Source organism: Cornus florida, unplaced genomic scaffold (assembly GCF_030987335.1).
Source record: "Cornus florida cultivar Cherokee Brave unplaced genomic scaffold, ASM3098733v1 CherokeeBrave_3.0.0_Hap2_Chr04, whole genome shotgun sequence".
Classification (NCBI taxonomy): domain Eukaryota; kingdom Viridiplantae; phylum Streptophyta; class Magnoliopsida; order Cornales; family Cornaceae; genus Cornus; species Cornus florida.
Genome location: NW_026775574.1, coordinates 86,290,764 through 86,307,162, shown reverse-complemented (window position 1 = coordinate 86,307,162; position 16,399 = coordinate 86,290,764). Strand labels below are relative to the sequence as shown.

The 16,399-nt window shown below is 36.7% G+C and overlaps 2 protein-coding genes across 2 annotated transcripts; both read left to right on the top strand.

Annotated features, from left to right (window-relative positions):
• Positions 1-1,209, top strand: LOC132305273 (uncharacterized). The gene is made up of 2 exons (XM_059802941.1): positions 1-537; positions 628-1,209. The coding sequence occupies exons 1-2, from the start codon at positions 1-3 to the stop codon at positions 1,207-1,209; spliced, it is 1,119 nt and encodes a 372-aa protein (XP_059658924.1).
• Positions 1,210-6,658: 5,449 nt separating this feature from the next.
• LOC132305272 (uncharacterized) lies at positions 6,659-7,578 on the top strand. Its single transcript, XM_059802940.1, has 2 exons — positions 6,659-7,148; positions 7,325-7,578. Exons 1-2 carry the CDS (start codon positions 6,659-6,661, stop codon positions 7,576-7,578), a joined length of 744 nt encoding a protein of 247 aa, XP_059658923.1.
• The last annotated feature ends 8,821 nt before the right edge of the window (positions 7,579-16,399 follow it).

The window sequence follows — 16,399 nt, the reverse complement described above, 5'->3', positions numbered from 1 at the left end:
ATGGTGAGAACTACTCAATATCGAGATGCTATTACTCGTTTTGCTCAAGGGTCTGACGAGCCTTTTCATAAGGCTTGGGAAAGATTCAGAGACCTCCTTCGGAAGTGTCCTCATCATGACATGCCAAAATGGCAACTTGTCAACTTCTTTCATAAGGGGCTCAATGAGGCACAAAAGTATATGGTGGATGCCTCTTGTGGTGGAAATTTTATGTTGAAAAGTGTAGAGGAAGCATGGCAGCTCTTCAAAAATATATCTGATAATTTTACACAACATGTCTTACCTCCAGTAGCAAGACCTCCTACCATATTGAGGAGAGCAGAAGGTGTGAATGAAGTAAGGATAAATCAAGGGCTAGTGAGCCAAATTAAGGCATTAACTAAGAAGGTTGGTCAATTGATGACTTCACAGTCAAATTTTATTCCTCCTGCGACTAATGTTCAAGGCTTTGAAGTGTGTTCTTTCTGTTCCAGTCCAACTCACCATGTGTCCATTTGTCCAAGTGCATCTCAATATTCAGAAATTCCAGAAGAGCAAGTTAATGCTACATATGAAAGGCTCGGAGGGAATAATATGTATTCAAACACTTACAATTTGGCTTGGAGAAACCGTTTTAACTTCTTATAGAGAAATCCAGCCACAAGGACATCAGCTCTTCCACCTCAAGTACCTCAAGTGCAAGGCAATTTTCAATCTCCAGTTCAGACTTCAAATCCTCAAGGATTCATTCCTATGAATGCCTTCAGTCAACCTCAACAATTCTTATCAATGCTCGAGGCAATGATGGCAAAGCAGTTAGAGCCAACTAATCAACTTGTTCAGTCTCATTCTCAATCCCTTACCAAGTTAGAGACTCAAGTTGGCCAACTAGCTCAAGCCTTGAACAGAAGAGAGGATGGCAAGCTTCCTAGTCAACCAGTAGCTAATCCAAGAGGTGTGCGTATAATTGATGACATTACTGGCCAAGAAGTTCGCCATGAACAAGTGCAAGCAATTACTACTCTAAGAAGTGGTAAGAGAGTTGAAAATAAGTTGGAAGAAGAGGAAGCAAAGAAGGATGAAAATTGGAAGAAAAAACTTGAAGAGAAAAAGGAGCGGAATGAAAAAGCACAAGAAGTACCTCCAATTACTGAGCCATCTCTAGAACAAAGGCATGTTGTTGTGCCATTCCCTCAGAGACTACAAGAAACATCAAAGGCAGCAAAATAAGCAAGTAAACTTTAGGACATAATGGAGATGTTCAAACAGGTGAAGATTAATCTCCCATTGCTTGATGCAATTCAGCAAATTCCAGCTTATGCTAAATTTTTGAAAGATATGTGTACTCTGAAGAGGCGTTCAAGTAGCCATATTCCCAAGAAGGTGCTATTAACTAAGCAAGTTAGTTCCATAATCCAGTACTGCACTGCTCCAAAATTCAAAGATCCAGGTGCTCCAACAATTTCATGCAAAATATGGAATCATTAAGTAGAGCGAGCTCTCTTAGATTTGAGTGCAAGTGTAAACCTTCTTCCTTATTCGGTTTACTTGTAACTCGGATTAGGAGAATTAAAGTCTACCTGCATTATTCTCCAATTGGCAGATAGGTCAACTAAACAGCCTCGTGGTGTTATCGAAGATGTGATTATCAAAGTAGATAAATTCTACTTCCCAGTTGACTTTATTGTGCTAGATACCGAGCCCGTTCCGGAACCAAGGAGGCACATTCCTGTGATCTTTGGTTGTCCTTTCCTTGCAACAGCAAATGCAAGCATAAATTGTAGGACAGGCGTCATGGACGTATCTTTTGGTAATATGAAGGTGCGCTTAAATATTTTCAATGCCAGTCAATGCCTTTCAGATAATAATGATTGTTTTCTAGTCAATGCCATCGATGAATGTGTTGAAGAAATGACCCCATTTGCATTGACAAAAGATCCACTAAAAGCATGTCTATCTTACTTTGATGCTGAATCATTTGATGTTGAGAAAAGTATTGAAGAGGTGAATGCCCTGTAATACCCCTAGATTTAAAAGGATATTCCTGGTATTTAATGTATTGTTTAAATAGTATTTTAATTTAATTAATTGTTTAAATTGTGTTTTTATTTGATTAATTGATTGATTGCTGTTAATTTAAATTATTTGTGTGCATTTTATTAAATTAGTTGTTTAATTGCTTATTTTGTTTGATTTATTTGACCTAATTGGATTTTGTTATTTTAGTTGATTTATTTGGTAAATTATATTTTTTATGATATGTATTTTCTGTCTTTAATTATTTAGTTGTATTTTTATTTGGCTTTTATTTATTTAAGGAAGTTAAGTTAAAGATTTTAGTTATTAAATTAGGGTATAGTTTTAATTGTATAATGGAATTCACGTATGTAGCCGACACTGTTTTAAAACGTAGGTGTTGTTATGGGCCGACTACATTAGGGTTCTGTCTATAATTATACACGGATTAGGGTTTTAATGGTAAGCCTATAAATACTCTGTTATGTCTTAGCCTAGGGTTTTAAAATTACCAAAAGCTCTGTCACGTCTCAAAGTTATAAAGTGAAAACAGAGAGGGATTTTGTAAGGACAGAGCATTGTAAGGTTTGTCAAGGGAAGAATAGGGAGGACCAAGGAGGTGTAGTGGTGGTGGACTACCTAGAACCAGAAGAAGGTTGGATAGAGGGTTGTGCTGCCGGAACAAGCAAGGGCTGAATAGGCAAGTTCTTTTCTTCCTCTCTCTCTCTGACTTGTGTTCTGTGCACCTAGGTAATCTCTAGGGTTAAATAAATTATAAATTAAAAACTTACATGTTAATGGTATGATACTGATAATCTGTTTAGGTTGTAATCAAATCTATTACAGAATTTGTACATCTCTGTTTTCAGTTTTCTTGGAAAAGCTTATTAGTCCGGTTGTAATTTTAGACTCTAGGGAATTAATTGAGTCTTAAATTGATCTTGCATGATTATTATATGCTAAACTTGCACTATCTGTTGACTGAGAAATTGGTCTGAAATACATTCGTTCTTATCTGTTCCAGTTTTGTTCCTTAAAGCATGATCAGTTCTGTTGTAACTTGGTTTGCTGTGCTTGCTTTTATTTACTTTAAACCAACCATGGAGATGTTAATGGGGGTTAATAAGACTCTTAGAATCAGTGTTAAAGCCAAACAGAAAGGCTGGTAGAGGTGGAAAGTGACCGGAAGCAAAGCAGAGAGTCGCAGGAATTGCAAAGGTTGGAGACGGCTCTTAGAAGGGGAGAGAGCCGGCTCCATGGAATGAGGGAGCCAGCTCCCTCATCTTTTCTAGGTAAAGAGCCGGCTCCATGAAGAAATGGAGCCGGCTCAAGGCTCTAAAAGAGCCTGCTCTTTCCAAAAATTGAGCAGGCTCTCTTGTAATTTCATTTTTGATTTTTTTTTTATTACGAATTACCTGCTACTGTTGGAGCATTGGAATTGTTTTGAAACCTCTGGGAATTTACAGAGGGATTAGATAGTTTATTTTGGGTTTCATTAAGACCATAAATTGATTAAAATTGACCTCTAAGTCTATGGGACAAACAGTAGAAAATTAGTGAACTTTCTATGCGGTTGATGGCCGGAAGGTAATAAATTGTCTAGTTTTAATTTGACAATTTAGGGTGCTAAAGCATGATTCTAAATTAAGTTTTAGATGTACGGAGAAGTATTTTAGTTAACAAATTAGACTTATGGATTAGTGTATGGCCCTGTGTTAAAAGGAATAAAACAGGGTACAAGTATACAACTTAGTACGCTGTTACCGGATGGAAGGAACTAAATTGCTTAAAATAATTTTAACAATTTATTGGACTATAATATGATTATAGAATGGATTTTAAATGCGTGATAGAGTCAATCCTATATTAGATTTGATCTATGCATATCTGGATGTTAATTGTTGAGTTATGAAATCACAATCTGCAACTATATGGTTTAATGCTTGAATTTAATTGCTGAACTTTAAATGTTTTCCTTCAATTACTTGGATATTGGTTTTGGATTATATATATGTGGAATTTTAATTGCTGAATTAATAGATTCTGTCAATTACATGGTGGTGGAGGATGGTATGAACCGGTATGGGACGGTGTCATACTAGGGATGGTTTAGCTCAAAACGCATAAACCTAACCTATTGGATTTAATGGAAGGATTGTAAAATATTGAATCCTAAACCTTGTTTAGTCAGATCGACTGATTAAGTTGAAAGACTATCTGGATTAATTGTGTTTGTGTGTAGTCGGATCGACTGATTAAGTTGAATGACTACCTGGATTAAATGTTGGTTGTGTTTAAGTCAGATCGACTGATTAAGTTGAATGACTAAACTGGATTAAAATTCTTATGTCAATTCAATATACAATAAAATGGCATACCTTGGGTTAGACGGACTTTATATATATGTTATGGCACCACGATATGGGCATGAGTCTCAGAGTCGTTGGTTAGGGAGCGTATATGCATTGGGATGCATAGCTGGATATGATGGTTGAGGTGTACCCTGTTAGGTCTAGGTATTCATGCCCACCTTTGGGTGCGTTTTTGCATGTTGCCTTCTACTCAGGTTGAGACCCCATTATAGTCCAGTGAAGGTCCTCTAGTGTGGATATATTTATTTATGGACTAGATAGATATTGTGAGGTATTTAGGTGTATCTGCGTATCGGGTCACTGTATGGATTGCAGTTAGATTAGAACTTGTTCGTGGGCCTGACCCACTCTTATTTTTCAGGTATCGGACGGTTCCAGTCTTAGGCTTGATCGTGCTATGCAGGGATTATCATTCATTCCACCGACGACGTAGGATGTCCTTCCATATTTTAGTATTTGGTTTTATGTCAGTTGTTTACGTTTTAGTTGAGATTTTTTATTTAGGGGTCCACTAGATGGATTCCTGAGTTGTAATTCATGGAAGTTTTGGAAGTTGGATTTTATTAAGTTTTATCAGGCTATTGAGGATTTTATATTAGTATTCTGTTCAGCTTTTAATAGTTATTCTTATTTCATTTTTTTTCCATCTGTGTTTGTTTTAAAATACTTTAATTGTTTGATTTCCCTCGGGTTTGGGTCTGGGCCTGATTAACCCATGTCTCGGATCCGAGGGGTATCACAGTTGGTATCAGAGCACTCTAGGTTCAAGTGTCTCTAGGGTGTTAAAGCATGATTCTAAATTAAGTTTTAGATGTACGGAGAAGTATTTTAGTTAACAAATTAGACTTATGGATTAGTGTATGGCCCTGTGTTAAAAGGAATAAAACAGGGTACAAGTATACAACTTAGTACGCTGTTACCGGATGGAAGGAACTAAATTGCTTAAAATAATTTTAACAATTTATTGGACTATAATATGATTATAGAATAGATTTTAAATGTGTGATAGAGTCAATGATATATTAGATTTGATCTATGCATATCTGGATGTTAATTGTTGAGTTATGAAATCACAATCTGCAACTATATGGTTTAATGCTTGAATTTAATTGCTGAACTTTAAATGTTTTCCTGCAATTACTTGGATATTGGTTTTGGATTATATATATGTGGAATTTTAATTGCTGAATTGATAGATTCTGTCAATTACATGGTTGTGGAGGATGGTATGAACCAGTATGGGACGGTGTCATACTAGGGATGGTTTAGCTCAAAATGCATAAACCTAACCTATTGGATTTAAGGGAAGGATTGTAAAATATTGAATCCTAAACCTTGTTTAGTCAGATCGATTGATTAAGTTGAAAGACTATCTGGATTAATTGTGTTTGTGTGTAGTCGGATCGACTGATTAAGTTGAATGACTACCTGGATTAAATGTTGGTTGTGTTTAAGTCAGATCGACTGATTAAGTTGAATGACTAAACTGGATTAAAATTCTTATGTCAATTCAATATACAATAAAATGGCATACCTTGGGTTAGACGGACTTTATATATATGTTATAGCACCACGATATGGGCATGAGTCTCAGAATCGTTGGTTAGGGAGCGTATATGCATTGGGATGCATAGCTGGATATGATGGTTGAGGTGTACCCTGTTAGGTCTAGGTATTCATGCCCACCTTTGGGTGCGTTTTTGCATGTTGCCTTCTACTCAGGTTGAGACCCCATTATAGTCCAGTGAAGGTCCTCTAGTGTGGATATATTTATTTATGGACTAGATAGATATTGTGAGGTATTTAGGTGTATCTGCGTATCGGGTCACTGTATGGATTGCAGTTAGATTAGAACTTGTTCGTGGGCCTGACTCACTCTTATTTTTCAGGCATCGGACGGTTCCAGTCTTAGGCTTGATCGTGCTATGCAGGGATTATCATTCATTCCATCGACGACGTAGGATGTCCTTCCATATTTTAGTATTTGGTTTTATGTCAGTTGTTTACGTTTCAGTTGAGATTTTTTATTTAGGGGTCCACTAGATGGATTCCCGAGTTGTAATTCATGGAAGTTTTGGAAGTTGGATTTTATTAAGTTTTATCAGGCTATTGAGGATTTTATATTAGTATTCTGTTCAGCTTTTAATAGTTATTCTTATTTCATTTTTTTTCCATCTGTGTTCGTTTTAAAATACTTTAATTGTTTGATTTCCCTCGGGTTTGGGCCTGGGCCTGATCAACCCATGTCTCGGATCCGAGGGGTATCACATGCCCTGCTGGATGTGGCGTGTATGCCCAACACTCCACCATGGAAGATTCCTATTGAGCCACTTCCACAATTGTCAAGTAAACCACCTATACCATATTTGGAGTGTCCGCCAGAGCTAGAGCTAAAGCAGTTACCCTCTCATCTGAAGTATGCATTTCTTGGGCCAGAAAGTACTCTTCCAGTGATTATTTCAGCAAAGTTATCAGATGTACAAGAGGAGAAATTATTAGAAGTACTAGCCAACCATCGAGAAGCTATTGGCTGGAGTGTGGCTGATCTCAAATGGATTGATCCCTCGGTATGTATGCATCGAATTTTCTTAGAAGAGGACTCCAAACCTTCGCAAGAAGCACAGAGGCAATTAAATCCAAATATGAAAGAGGTGGTGAAAAAAGAAGTAGTCAAGTTACTTGATGCAAGCATTATTTACCCAATTTCAGACAGTCAATGGGTGAGCCCGATTCACGTGGTTCCAAAGAAATTTGGGATCACTATGGTGAAAAATTCTGAAGGTATTTTACTTCCCTAACGTACTACTACAGGTTGGCAAGTGTGCATAGATTACCGTAAATTGAATTGAAGACACGGAAGGATCACTTTCCTCTCCCCTTTATTGATCAAATATTGGAGAAACTGGCAGGGAAGAAATTTTATTGCTTCTTGTACGGGTACTCTGGATACAATTAAGTTGCCATTCATCCTGACGATCAGGAGAAGACAACATTCACCTGTCCATATGGTACTTTTGCCTATCGCCGTATGCCTTTCGGACTCTGTAATGCACCAGCCACTTTTCAGAGATGCATGATGGCTATTTTCTCTGATATGATTGAAAATTTTCTAGAAGTCTTCATGGATGACTTCTTGGTGTTTGGGTCTTCATTCGATAATTACCTGGAGAATTTAGTGCTTGTTCTTCACGATGTAAAGAGAAGAATCTAATCTTAAGTTGGGAGAAAAGTCACTTTATGGTGCAAGAAGGAATTGTCCTTGGCCATATAATATCCAAGAGAGGAATTGAAGTAGACAAAGCTAAGGTCAATCTTATCTCTAATCTTCTTCCCCTATCATCGGTGAGACAAGTGCGATTATTCCTCGGCCATGCGGGATTTTACAGACGTTTTATCAAAGACTTCAGTAAACTCGCAAGGCCCTTATACAATTTATTGGGAAAAGATGTTCCTTTTCACTTTGATGAAAAGTGTCTAAAGGCATTTGACCAACTTCGCTCTTTACTATCTTCTGCACCCATTATGCATGCTCCAGATTGGTCTTTTCCTTTTGAGATTATATCTGATGCGTCAGACTATGCAGTGGGCACCGTCTTAGGCCAGTGAATTGAGAAATTGCCAAAAGTAATTTACTATGCAACCAAGATCTTAACAGAGGTACAATTGAACTATACCACTACTGAAAAGGAATTATTGGCAGTTTTCTTTGCTTTGGACAAGTTTCGCTCTTATTTGTTGGGTTCCAAAGTTATTGTGTTTTCTGATCATGTAGTTCTTCGACATTTACTCAACAAAAAGGACACCAAGCCAAGGTTGATTAGGTGGATTCTATTGCTACAAGAATTCGACCTAGAAATCAAAGACAAGAATGGTTCAGAAAATGTGGTGGCAGACCACTTATCCCGAATTTTGGTAGATTCATCGTGTACTCTTCCATTTCATGATTCATTCCCAGATGAACAGTTATTTCAATTTCAGAAGGAGAATCCACCATGGTATGCTGATATTGTAAACTAGAAGGCATCCAGAAGAATTCCGTCTAATTGGACCAAACATGAGAAAGACAGGTTCTTCTCTCAAGTGAAATATTACCATTGGGAGGATCCACAGTTATATAAGTACTGCTTGGATCAAATTATTCGTCGCTGTGTGCCAGATAATGAAATTCCAAGTGTTCTGAAATTTTGTCACACACTTACTTGTGGTGGCCATTTCAGTGGGAAGAAGACAGCAACAAAGATTCTTCAGAGTGGTTTAACTTGGCCTTCCTTGTTCAAAGATGCTTACAAGTTTGCCAAGGCCTGTGATTGATGTCAACGGCTAGGTACCATTACAAAAAGAGACATGATGCCTCTCTCCTCAATTCTGATTATTAAAATTTTTGATGTCTGGGGAATTGATTTCATGGGGCCATTCCCGATGTCACATGGTAAGGAGTATATTTTGGTAGGGGTGGATTACATCTCCAAGTGGGTAGAAGTAGTGGCAATAACGACTAATGACCACAAGGTGGTGGTTGAATTTCTTCAAAGCAATATTTTTAGTCGGTTCGGAATGCCAAGGGCAGTAATCAGTGATGGTGGAAAGCATTTTTGTAATTGCTTTCTTCGAATATTATTTCAGAAATATTCCATCTCTCACAAGGTAGGTACTTTTTACCACCCTCAGACAAGCGGTCAAGTAGAGATTTCAAATCGAGATCAAACATATCCTTGAGAAGACGGTTCGACCAGATCGAAAGGATTGGTCATTGCATCTCAATGATGCTTTATAGGCGTATCGTACAGCATTCAAGACACCAATTGGGATGTCGCCATATCGATTGGTCTCCGGGAAAGCATGTCATTTACCTGTGGAATTGGAACATAAAGCTTTTTGGGCCGTGAAAAAATTAAACTTTGATATGAGTTAAGCTAGGGCCAAGAGGAAGTTACAGCTAAGTGAATTAGAAGAACTTCGCAATGATGCTTACGAAAGCGCAAGAATTTACAAAGCTAGAACCAAAGCGTTTCATGATAAGCACATTGTGAGAAAATCTTTTGAGCCAAGTAACAAAGTCTGGTTGTTCAACTCCAAACTGAAGCTATTTCCAGGGAAATTGAGCTCAAGATGGGATGGTCCATACCAAGTTCAAATGGTAACCCCTCACGGGGCTATCACTATTTTTGACCCAAAGAAAGGCAAGACACTACAAGTAAATGGTCAGAGATTGAAGTTGTACATTGAAGATTCTGTGCCTACAGAAGGAGTTGAATCCGTCACTTTGACGGATCCCATTTACTCCACTTAATCATCCAGGTGTCACGTCGCCTACCGACGTTAAATGTAGGAAGTGTAGATAAGATTTTCATTTTTATTTTTGTTTTTTTTTCTTTCTCTCCTTAATTTTATCTTTTGTTTTAGTAGATTAGGAGGATTTAATTTGTTTTGTAGTGCTTTTAGTTACTTGTGCAGGTTTACAAGTCATGCTTGTTTCGGAAAAAATAAATAAATAAATAAATAAAAATTCCATGGCATTCAGAAGAAAAAAGGGATGATTGGAGCAAAACGGAGCATTTTTTGGGTCCAAACATTGACCAAACCACCTATGGCTGTTTGCACCGCGTAGATCTCGAAAAAATACCCAAAATGAAAAAAAAAAAAATCGTCTAAAACGGACCTCTGATGCCAAAGTTAAGGCCTTTTGAAGTTTGCCGTCTAAAAAAATTTTCGGATCAGCAGCAGGAAAGGGCGAATCATTGCCCGGATTTGGGGCGACCATCGCCCAAATGAGGATTCCAGTAGTAGGCCCAGGTGATCGATTGCCCAACCCACGGGCGACCATCGCTCGGACATTTAAATTTCTAACACAGCCGCGGCTTCAACAATTTTTTATGGGCCAGATTCTTCAACTCCGGGCGATCGATCCCTCGGCAATGGGTGACCATCGCCTAGTGGAAAAAAATACACAACTAGGTAGTAGTGTCGGGCGATCGTTAGCCCAACCCATGGGCGACGGTCGCCCGACTTGGTGTTCACAAAGGCTGCGGCAGTTTGTTTTTTTTTTTTTTGGCCAGATCCTTTCTTTCTTTCTCCTACCCACATTCTCTTTCCTTTTCCTAAACTAACCAAATTTCTCTACCCCACAGCCATCATCACCACACTCCATCTCCCAATCCTATATCTTCTTTACCCCATTACAATCATAAACCCATACTTACATTCCATCACCCCTCATTCACCTTCTATCATTCCATACACCAGATTCCATACTTCCATAAAAAAAAAATCTCCTCAATTTCTCTCTTACCAACATTAGAAATACTTTCACCATCTCAATTTTCTTACTTCATTCTTCCTCACCATCTATTTATACCTTATTCCATAACTGTATTCTTCACCATCCCATATTGTTTGCACCAATTTGGAGAAGAAATTAAAGTTTCAAGGCAAGAAAGTGGGGCTGCCCACCAAGTGTTTGACAAAAGGCCTCAAAGAATTCTTTTTCTTTTTCCATGGCTTCCATAGAAAAGAAAGCCACACAAGGCGGTGCTTCAACAAGCCGCTCCATTCAATCTTCCATGAGGCAGCCAACTCTTCGAGATACCATAGATGAAAGGTGGCATGGTCGCAAACTTAATTATGAAATGGGTTTTGACATCGCATTTTTTAATGCATGCGTTCCAGAAACTCAGTGGCCCATTGCAGATTTACGACGCAGGCAAGCTGAATGCCTTTTTGAGCTGACTAGTAAATTCATGTACCCCAGATTGGTCAAGGTGTTTTACCAAAATCTTCATTCCAATTTAGATGAACGGGGAGCACTAATGTCATCCGTTGATGGTATTATAATTCGTATTACTCCTTCGACGATTGCCATGGCTTTGGGATGTCCACATCAATGCCCTACTGATTTGGAGTCAATGTTCACTCCGATGTCAGACGTCCCCACTAGACTAATGATTAGCCGCCTTGCTGCAAATTATTTATCTGGCTCCAAATATTATTCTACTGCCAAATTGTCTTTGCCATTACACCTATGGTTTGTCGATGCCATACTTTTGCACAATGTGTGTCCTCTTACTCATCAATCTAAGCGTCATTAAGATTTTTTGCGTGCTTTATATGCCATCCATTTTGGCCATTGGGTATCTTTTCCAGAAATCATCTATGGGCAGCTTAAAATTTTTTATAATTTGGTGATTAAGCAAACTCCGGAAAAAGAAAAAGATTGGAAGTTTCCTTTGCCATTCTTTATTATTCGACTGCTCATTTCTCAGGGCTACACTATTGCTACCGATGAGTTATCTTCTGTGTGCAATGATTGCTATGGTGAGGTTGATTGGAATCGCAGTCGATCTCACATGACATTAAAGGTGGTTGCAGGACCTGGAAAGCCGGCTCGCCCAATTGTGTAGGGTGAACAAGTTTTGCCTATTCATCCAAGTCAATTGCCTACTAGACAGGTCATCAACGATGAGTCTGCTGATGAACCCTATGATGAGCCTATGGAAGAGGCAGCAAGTGATGACGAGGATGACACTGATGAGCATCCCTATGACTATTTGGTTGGTGAGGTGACCCAACTCCGATCTGAAGTTCAAGAAATCCATCAGGGGCAGAGGACGATTCTTGAGGAACACAGGATGATTCGTCAGGATCAAAGAACAATGATGGACACGATGCGTGCGCTTATGATCCATAATGGGTTTAATCCCGATGCTCCACCGCCTCCATTTTAGCTATCCTATTAAGTGCTTTTGTTTTTTGTTTTTATTTTCTTTTTAATTCTTATTTTTCTTACTTTTGATTTTTTCCCAGTGAGGACACTGTCTAATTCCAGTTTGGGGGCATAACATCTACTTTAGTTGTATTAAAATACTCCAGTACTTAAATTAAATTAAAAATTAAAAAAAAAAAATTTCTTTGGCATATTGACTTTAATTCAAGTATTTGAGAATTGTTGGGGGGATTAAGACACTTAAGTACTTTTTAAAATTCTTTTCTGAGATCGTCTTGAATCCCTAATTTTCGTGCTTTATTTTATGTAGGTTCCACTATCTAGTGTAATAGGAATTTTAGTATTGTCGGTCCATGATGGATTTCACATGCACACTAGAATTTTATCTATGGGTACTTGTATTTTTGGTTATATTCTGATAACTATAGATGGATATGAATTGGTGAACTTTGACGGTTATTACTATGGCAGAGATATTACAAGAAAAAAAAAAAAAAAAAAAGAAGAAGAAAAAGCAGAAGAAAAAATATATATATATTTCATAACCCTTTCATGGAGTAATCGGGGCTCATGTCTTATATACATAGAGTGTTCGCGTGAAGAAATGGGGGTAAGGATAAAGAAAAATAAAAAAATAATAATATTTTGCCATAAAAAATAATTTGAGAAGGGATCTGAGGAATTGAAGTTATAGAAGTTAGGTTCAATTGAAAAGACATTACTACATATGTGATTTGCTAGTTCACAAATTTCACAACATTGGGGATTGATTTTGCTATTTTTCTTGTTATATAAGTGTGTGGGAAACATTGGGATGAAGTATGAAATTAAGGACAAAAGAATATAGTCAGATGATAATTTTTAAAGTACTTTTGTGTAGTCTTCCCCTTGATTATTATGATGATATGAGAAAGAGTTGATTGCCAGGAGATTGAATTGTGTTGTATGTTTGTGAGTATCATCTCTGGAAACCCTCACGAGACTTCACTCGTCCACTAGGGGTAACCTAGGGGTTTAAAAGGCTTGTTGCATACGCTAAATGCAATCGTGATTCCCACGAAAGTGGCATTTATGTTTTCTTTAATTTTATTGCTATGGGACTAGCAATATGTAAGTTTGGAGGCGTGCTAGGCGCTGAATGTTATACATTTTAGTCCCTCTATTCGTATGTTTTATTCTCTTAATAATAGTTTATTTGTGATTTTACATTATTTTATTGTTTTTATTTATTTCAGGGCTTTAATTGTAAAATCAGTCAACACCAGTAATTCTGAGCTTTACAAGATGACATTCCGTGGGACCGAACAATATTGAAGATCCAAGTCTAATTATACTTAGGAAATAATCCAAAAGAAGCCATAAGTTGATAAGAATGGAAAGAAGAAGAAAATGAAAAATCCTTCTCTAAAAAGGATTTTTGGCCAAAGTTGGTAATTTTAACCCGTTTTGGTAATGTGGCTGTTTCTCTCTCCTCGAGTGTCAAAATAGCTAAATTTTAGCATTGGTTGATAGGAAATTCGAAGAGCTACAATTTTGTGTTTCACGAGCTTTCCCTAAAACAACTGTTTACCTTGTCAAAATTAGCCTAGAAATCTATATGAATTTTGGGAGTCGTTATTCGATAGAATTTCTATATATGTCTCCTATATGAGAAAGGAAACTTTAGGGTTGATCTTTTATTATTTAAAGGGGGTCCTTTACAATATTGGAGGATCATACAGAGGAGCTTGAGGCTAAGATCAGAAAGGAGCATTCAGAAGAAGGAAGGGATCAATCCATGGCGGTGAAGATGCCTTCCTCAACCATGAAGAATTTCACTCTAGTCATGCTCGGCTAAATGCTTTACTAGGGTTATGATGTAGCCCTACCTTAGCACCCTGGTTTGATTGTATTTAATTATTGGAGAATAATTTCTATCATGCATGATTGTGTAATCTATAGGGTTTTTGATTGAATTTTCAATAAGAATCGATTTTAAAGTTTTAATTCAATTACAAATATTTTTCTATCTTGTCTTAGATATTTTGATCTTATGATTGAACACAACTCATTCGTTTCTTGTAGTTGTGAATGAGATGATTACATAATGGTATTTCTCTGAATATAATGTTAGAGATTTGATGGATTATGCCTAGAAAAGATAGACCATGCTACACCCTAGAGTAAAGTAGATCGGTAGATGGTTTATACCAATCGAAGATAGTTCATGCTTAGTTTTAAATTATATTATTTTCTAGCTGAATTAATATGTGCTTGTAGCCATGATTAATTCTCTATGCATGTTATATGATATATCTCCAATAAATTGATGCAATTAACTATTGGTGCGACGTTAGTGGTGAAGTCATACTTCTAGTTCTCTCTCTCTATTTTCTACATCATATTTAATCATCGTTCTTTAGTTTATTTTTCTACTTAGTTAATTCAGAATTAATCAGAGAAATTCGATAATCCTACTTTCAAGTTAATTTTGGAATTTAAGAAATCTGTTGACAAACTTAATTTACATAAGTCCCTTGGGTATGACACCCTTACAAGTAAACCCTATCTGCAAAGATTCGTGCACTTGCGAGTGGTACATATAAATCTCACAACAAATAATAATAATAACAGTCATATTCAAGTGGTGTTGGTAAATATATCTTGCTATATTTTAATTTCAAGTGACATAGAAGGTATAAAATTTTCATTCAACAGATTAACAGTTATACGAAAAAAAAAAATTAGTACATAGATCTTGACATTCGATTTACGGGGATAAATAAAATCTGTTATCGATGATAGTGCAAATCTAAACCATCGACATCTGTTCAACTAACTTCGTTAATGATGAAGGAGATCTCAACCATCAACATCGGTTGAACCAACTTGATTCCAATCTACAGTCACAAATAAGGCAACCGGCCATTAAAGAAAGTATGAGGAAAAAACACATAAACATTGAATATATAATTATTTTTATGTGATACGATTAGAAGTACTAACTTGATCGTCGGAGGGTCATCGGCCGGCACCCCACCGGTGTCATCCGATGTGATATAATCTCCATTGTTTTAAAAAACAAATGCATATGTGTCATATTCATACATAGTGTATTTATTAAATATCATATTCAATTTATGCTAGCATATCTATAAGATAAAAAATTAAAATAAATAAAAAATAAAAAGGGAAAAATCATGGTAAATAAAAAAATTTAGCACAAAGGTCTTGACATTTCTGGGGCCTTTGTTGGATAAATAGAATTTATTTTGATCCATTTAATTTTAAGCTACAGAAGAACAAAACGGACTCTTAGAACTCACAAGAATATATATATATATATATATATATATATATATATATATATATATATATATATATATATGGACATTCCATCTACGTTATTTGAGAAATGAATTAGACATTTGACAAACTTACCACATCAAACCAACTCAATACAGTTTTCTTATAAATTACTTGTGGTCTATTGTGTAAGTGTAATTTAAATTTTTTTTTTTTTTTTTTTGAGTAATTGAGTAAACGTAATTTCTCCATACAAATGATATCTTATCTTCCGCACTTTATCAGGTAATGTTAATTTTGTTCTTCCTTTTGATCCCATTCTAAACTTTGAAGATGCATGTGTTGCATTACTTTTATTTTTTAATATATATATATATATATATATGTTGTAATTATTAGTGTGTTATGAACTATCTTAACCTATTTTGTCTTAGTGTCAGAATTAAACGTGTATTATTGATCGAATTGTTTTGATTGGTGTGGAGTTATAAAGCTATAATGCTACACTTGTGCTACGTTTGGTGTGCAAGAATGGAATGGAATGCAAGTGGGAATGGAATGAGAATGAGAATGGAATGGAATGATCATTCTCATTCTGTTGTTTGGTTGTAAATATGAAATGTGTAGGAATGGAATGATAATAACCATTCTAGTGTTTGGTTGGACCAATTTAAAATTTAGAATGGAATAAATTTTTAATTAAATTCTCCAAAATTAACAAATAACAAAATGATATTCTTTAATAATTTTAAAAAATAAATGGTGGCAGTGGCAGTGGTGGATGGTGGAAAGCGGTAGTAGTGTAGGTAGTGGTGTTGGAGTGCAGCGATGGTGGCAATGGTGGAAATTGGTGGTAGCAATGGTGGTAGAAGGTGGCAGTGGTGTTGGTGGAAGGTGGTGGCAGTAGGGTGGTGGAAGGAGATTATGGTGTGACTATAGTGGTGGTGGAAGGCGATGGTGGAAGGTGGTGGCAGTGGTGATGGAAGGTGGTGGTGGTAGTGGTGGTGGCGGAAGGTGGTGGTTGTGG

What these genes read in the sequence shown, in the direction of transcription:
- LOC132305272 (XM_059802940.1), top strand. Translation starts at nt 6,659, where the DNA reads ATGCCCAACACTCCACCATGGAAGATTCCTATTGAGCCACTTCCACAA. An exon ending in TATGGTGAAAAATTCTGAAG is followed by an intron (nt 7,149 to 7,324) that starts GTATTTTACTTC and finishes GATACAATTAAG; the next exon opens with TTGCCATTCATCCTGACGAT.
- LOC132305273 (XM_059802941.1), top strand. Translation starts at nt 1, where the DNA reads ATGGTGAGAACTACTCAATATCGAGATGCTATTACTCGTTTTGCTCAA. An exon ending in CAGAAATTCCAGAAGAGCAA is followed by an intron (nt 538 to 627) that starts GTTAATGCTACA and finishes AACTTCTTATAG; the next exon opens with AGAAATCCAGCCACAAGGAC.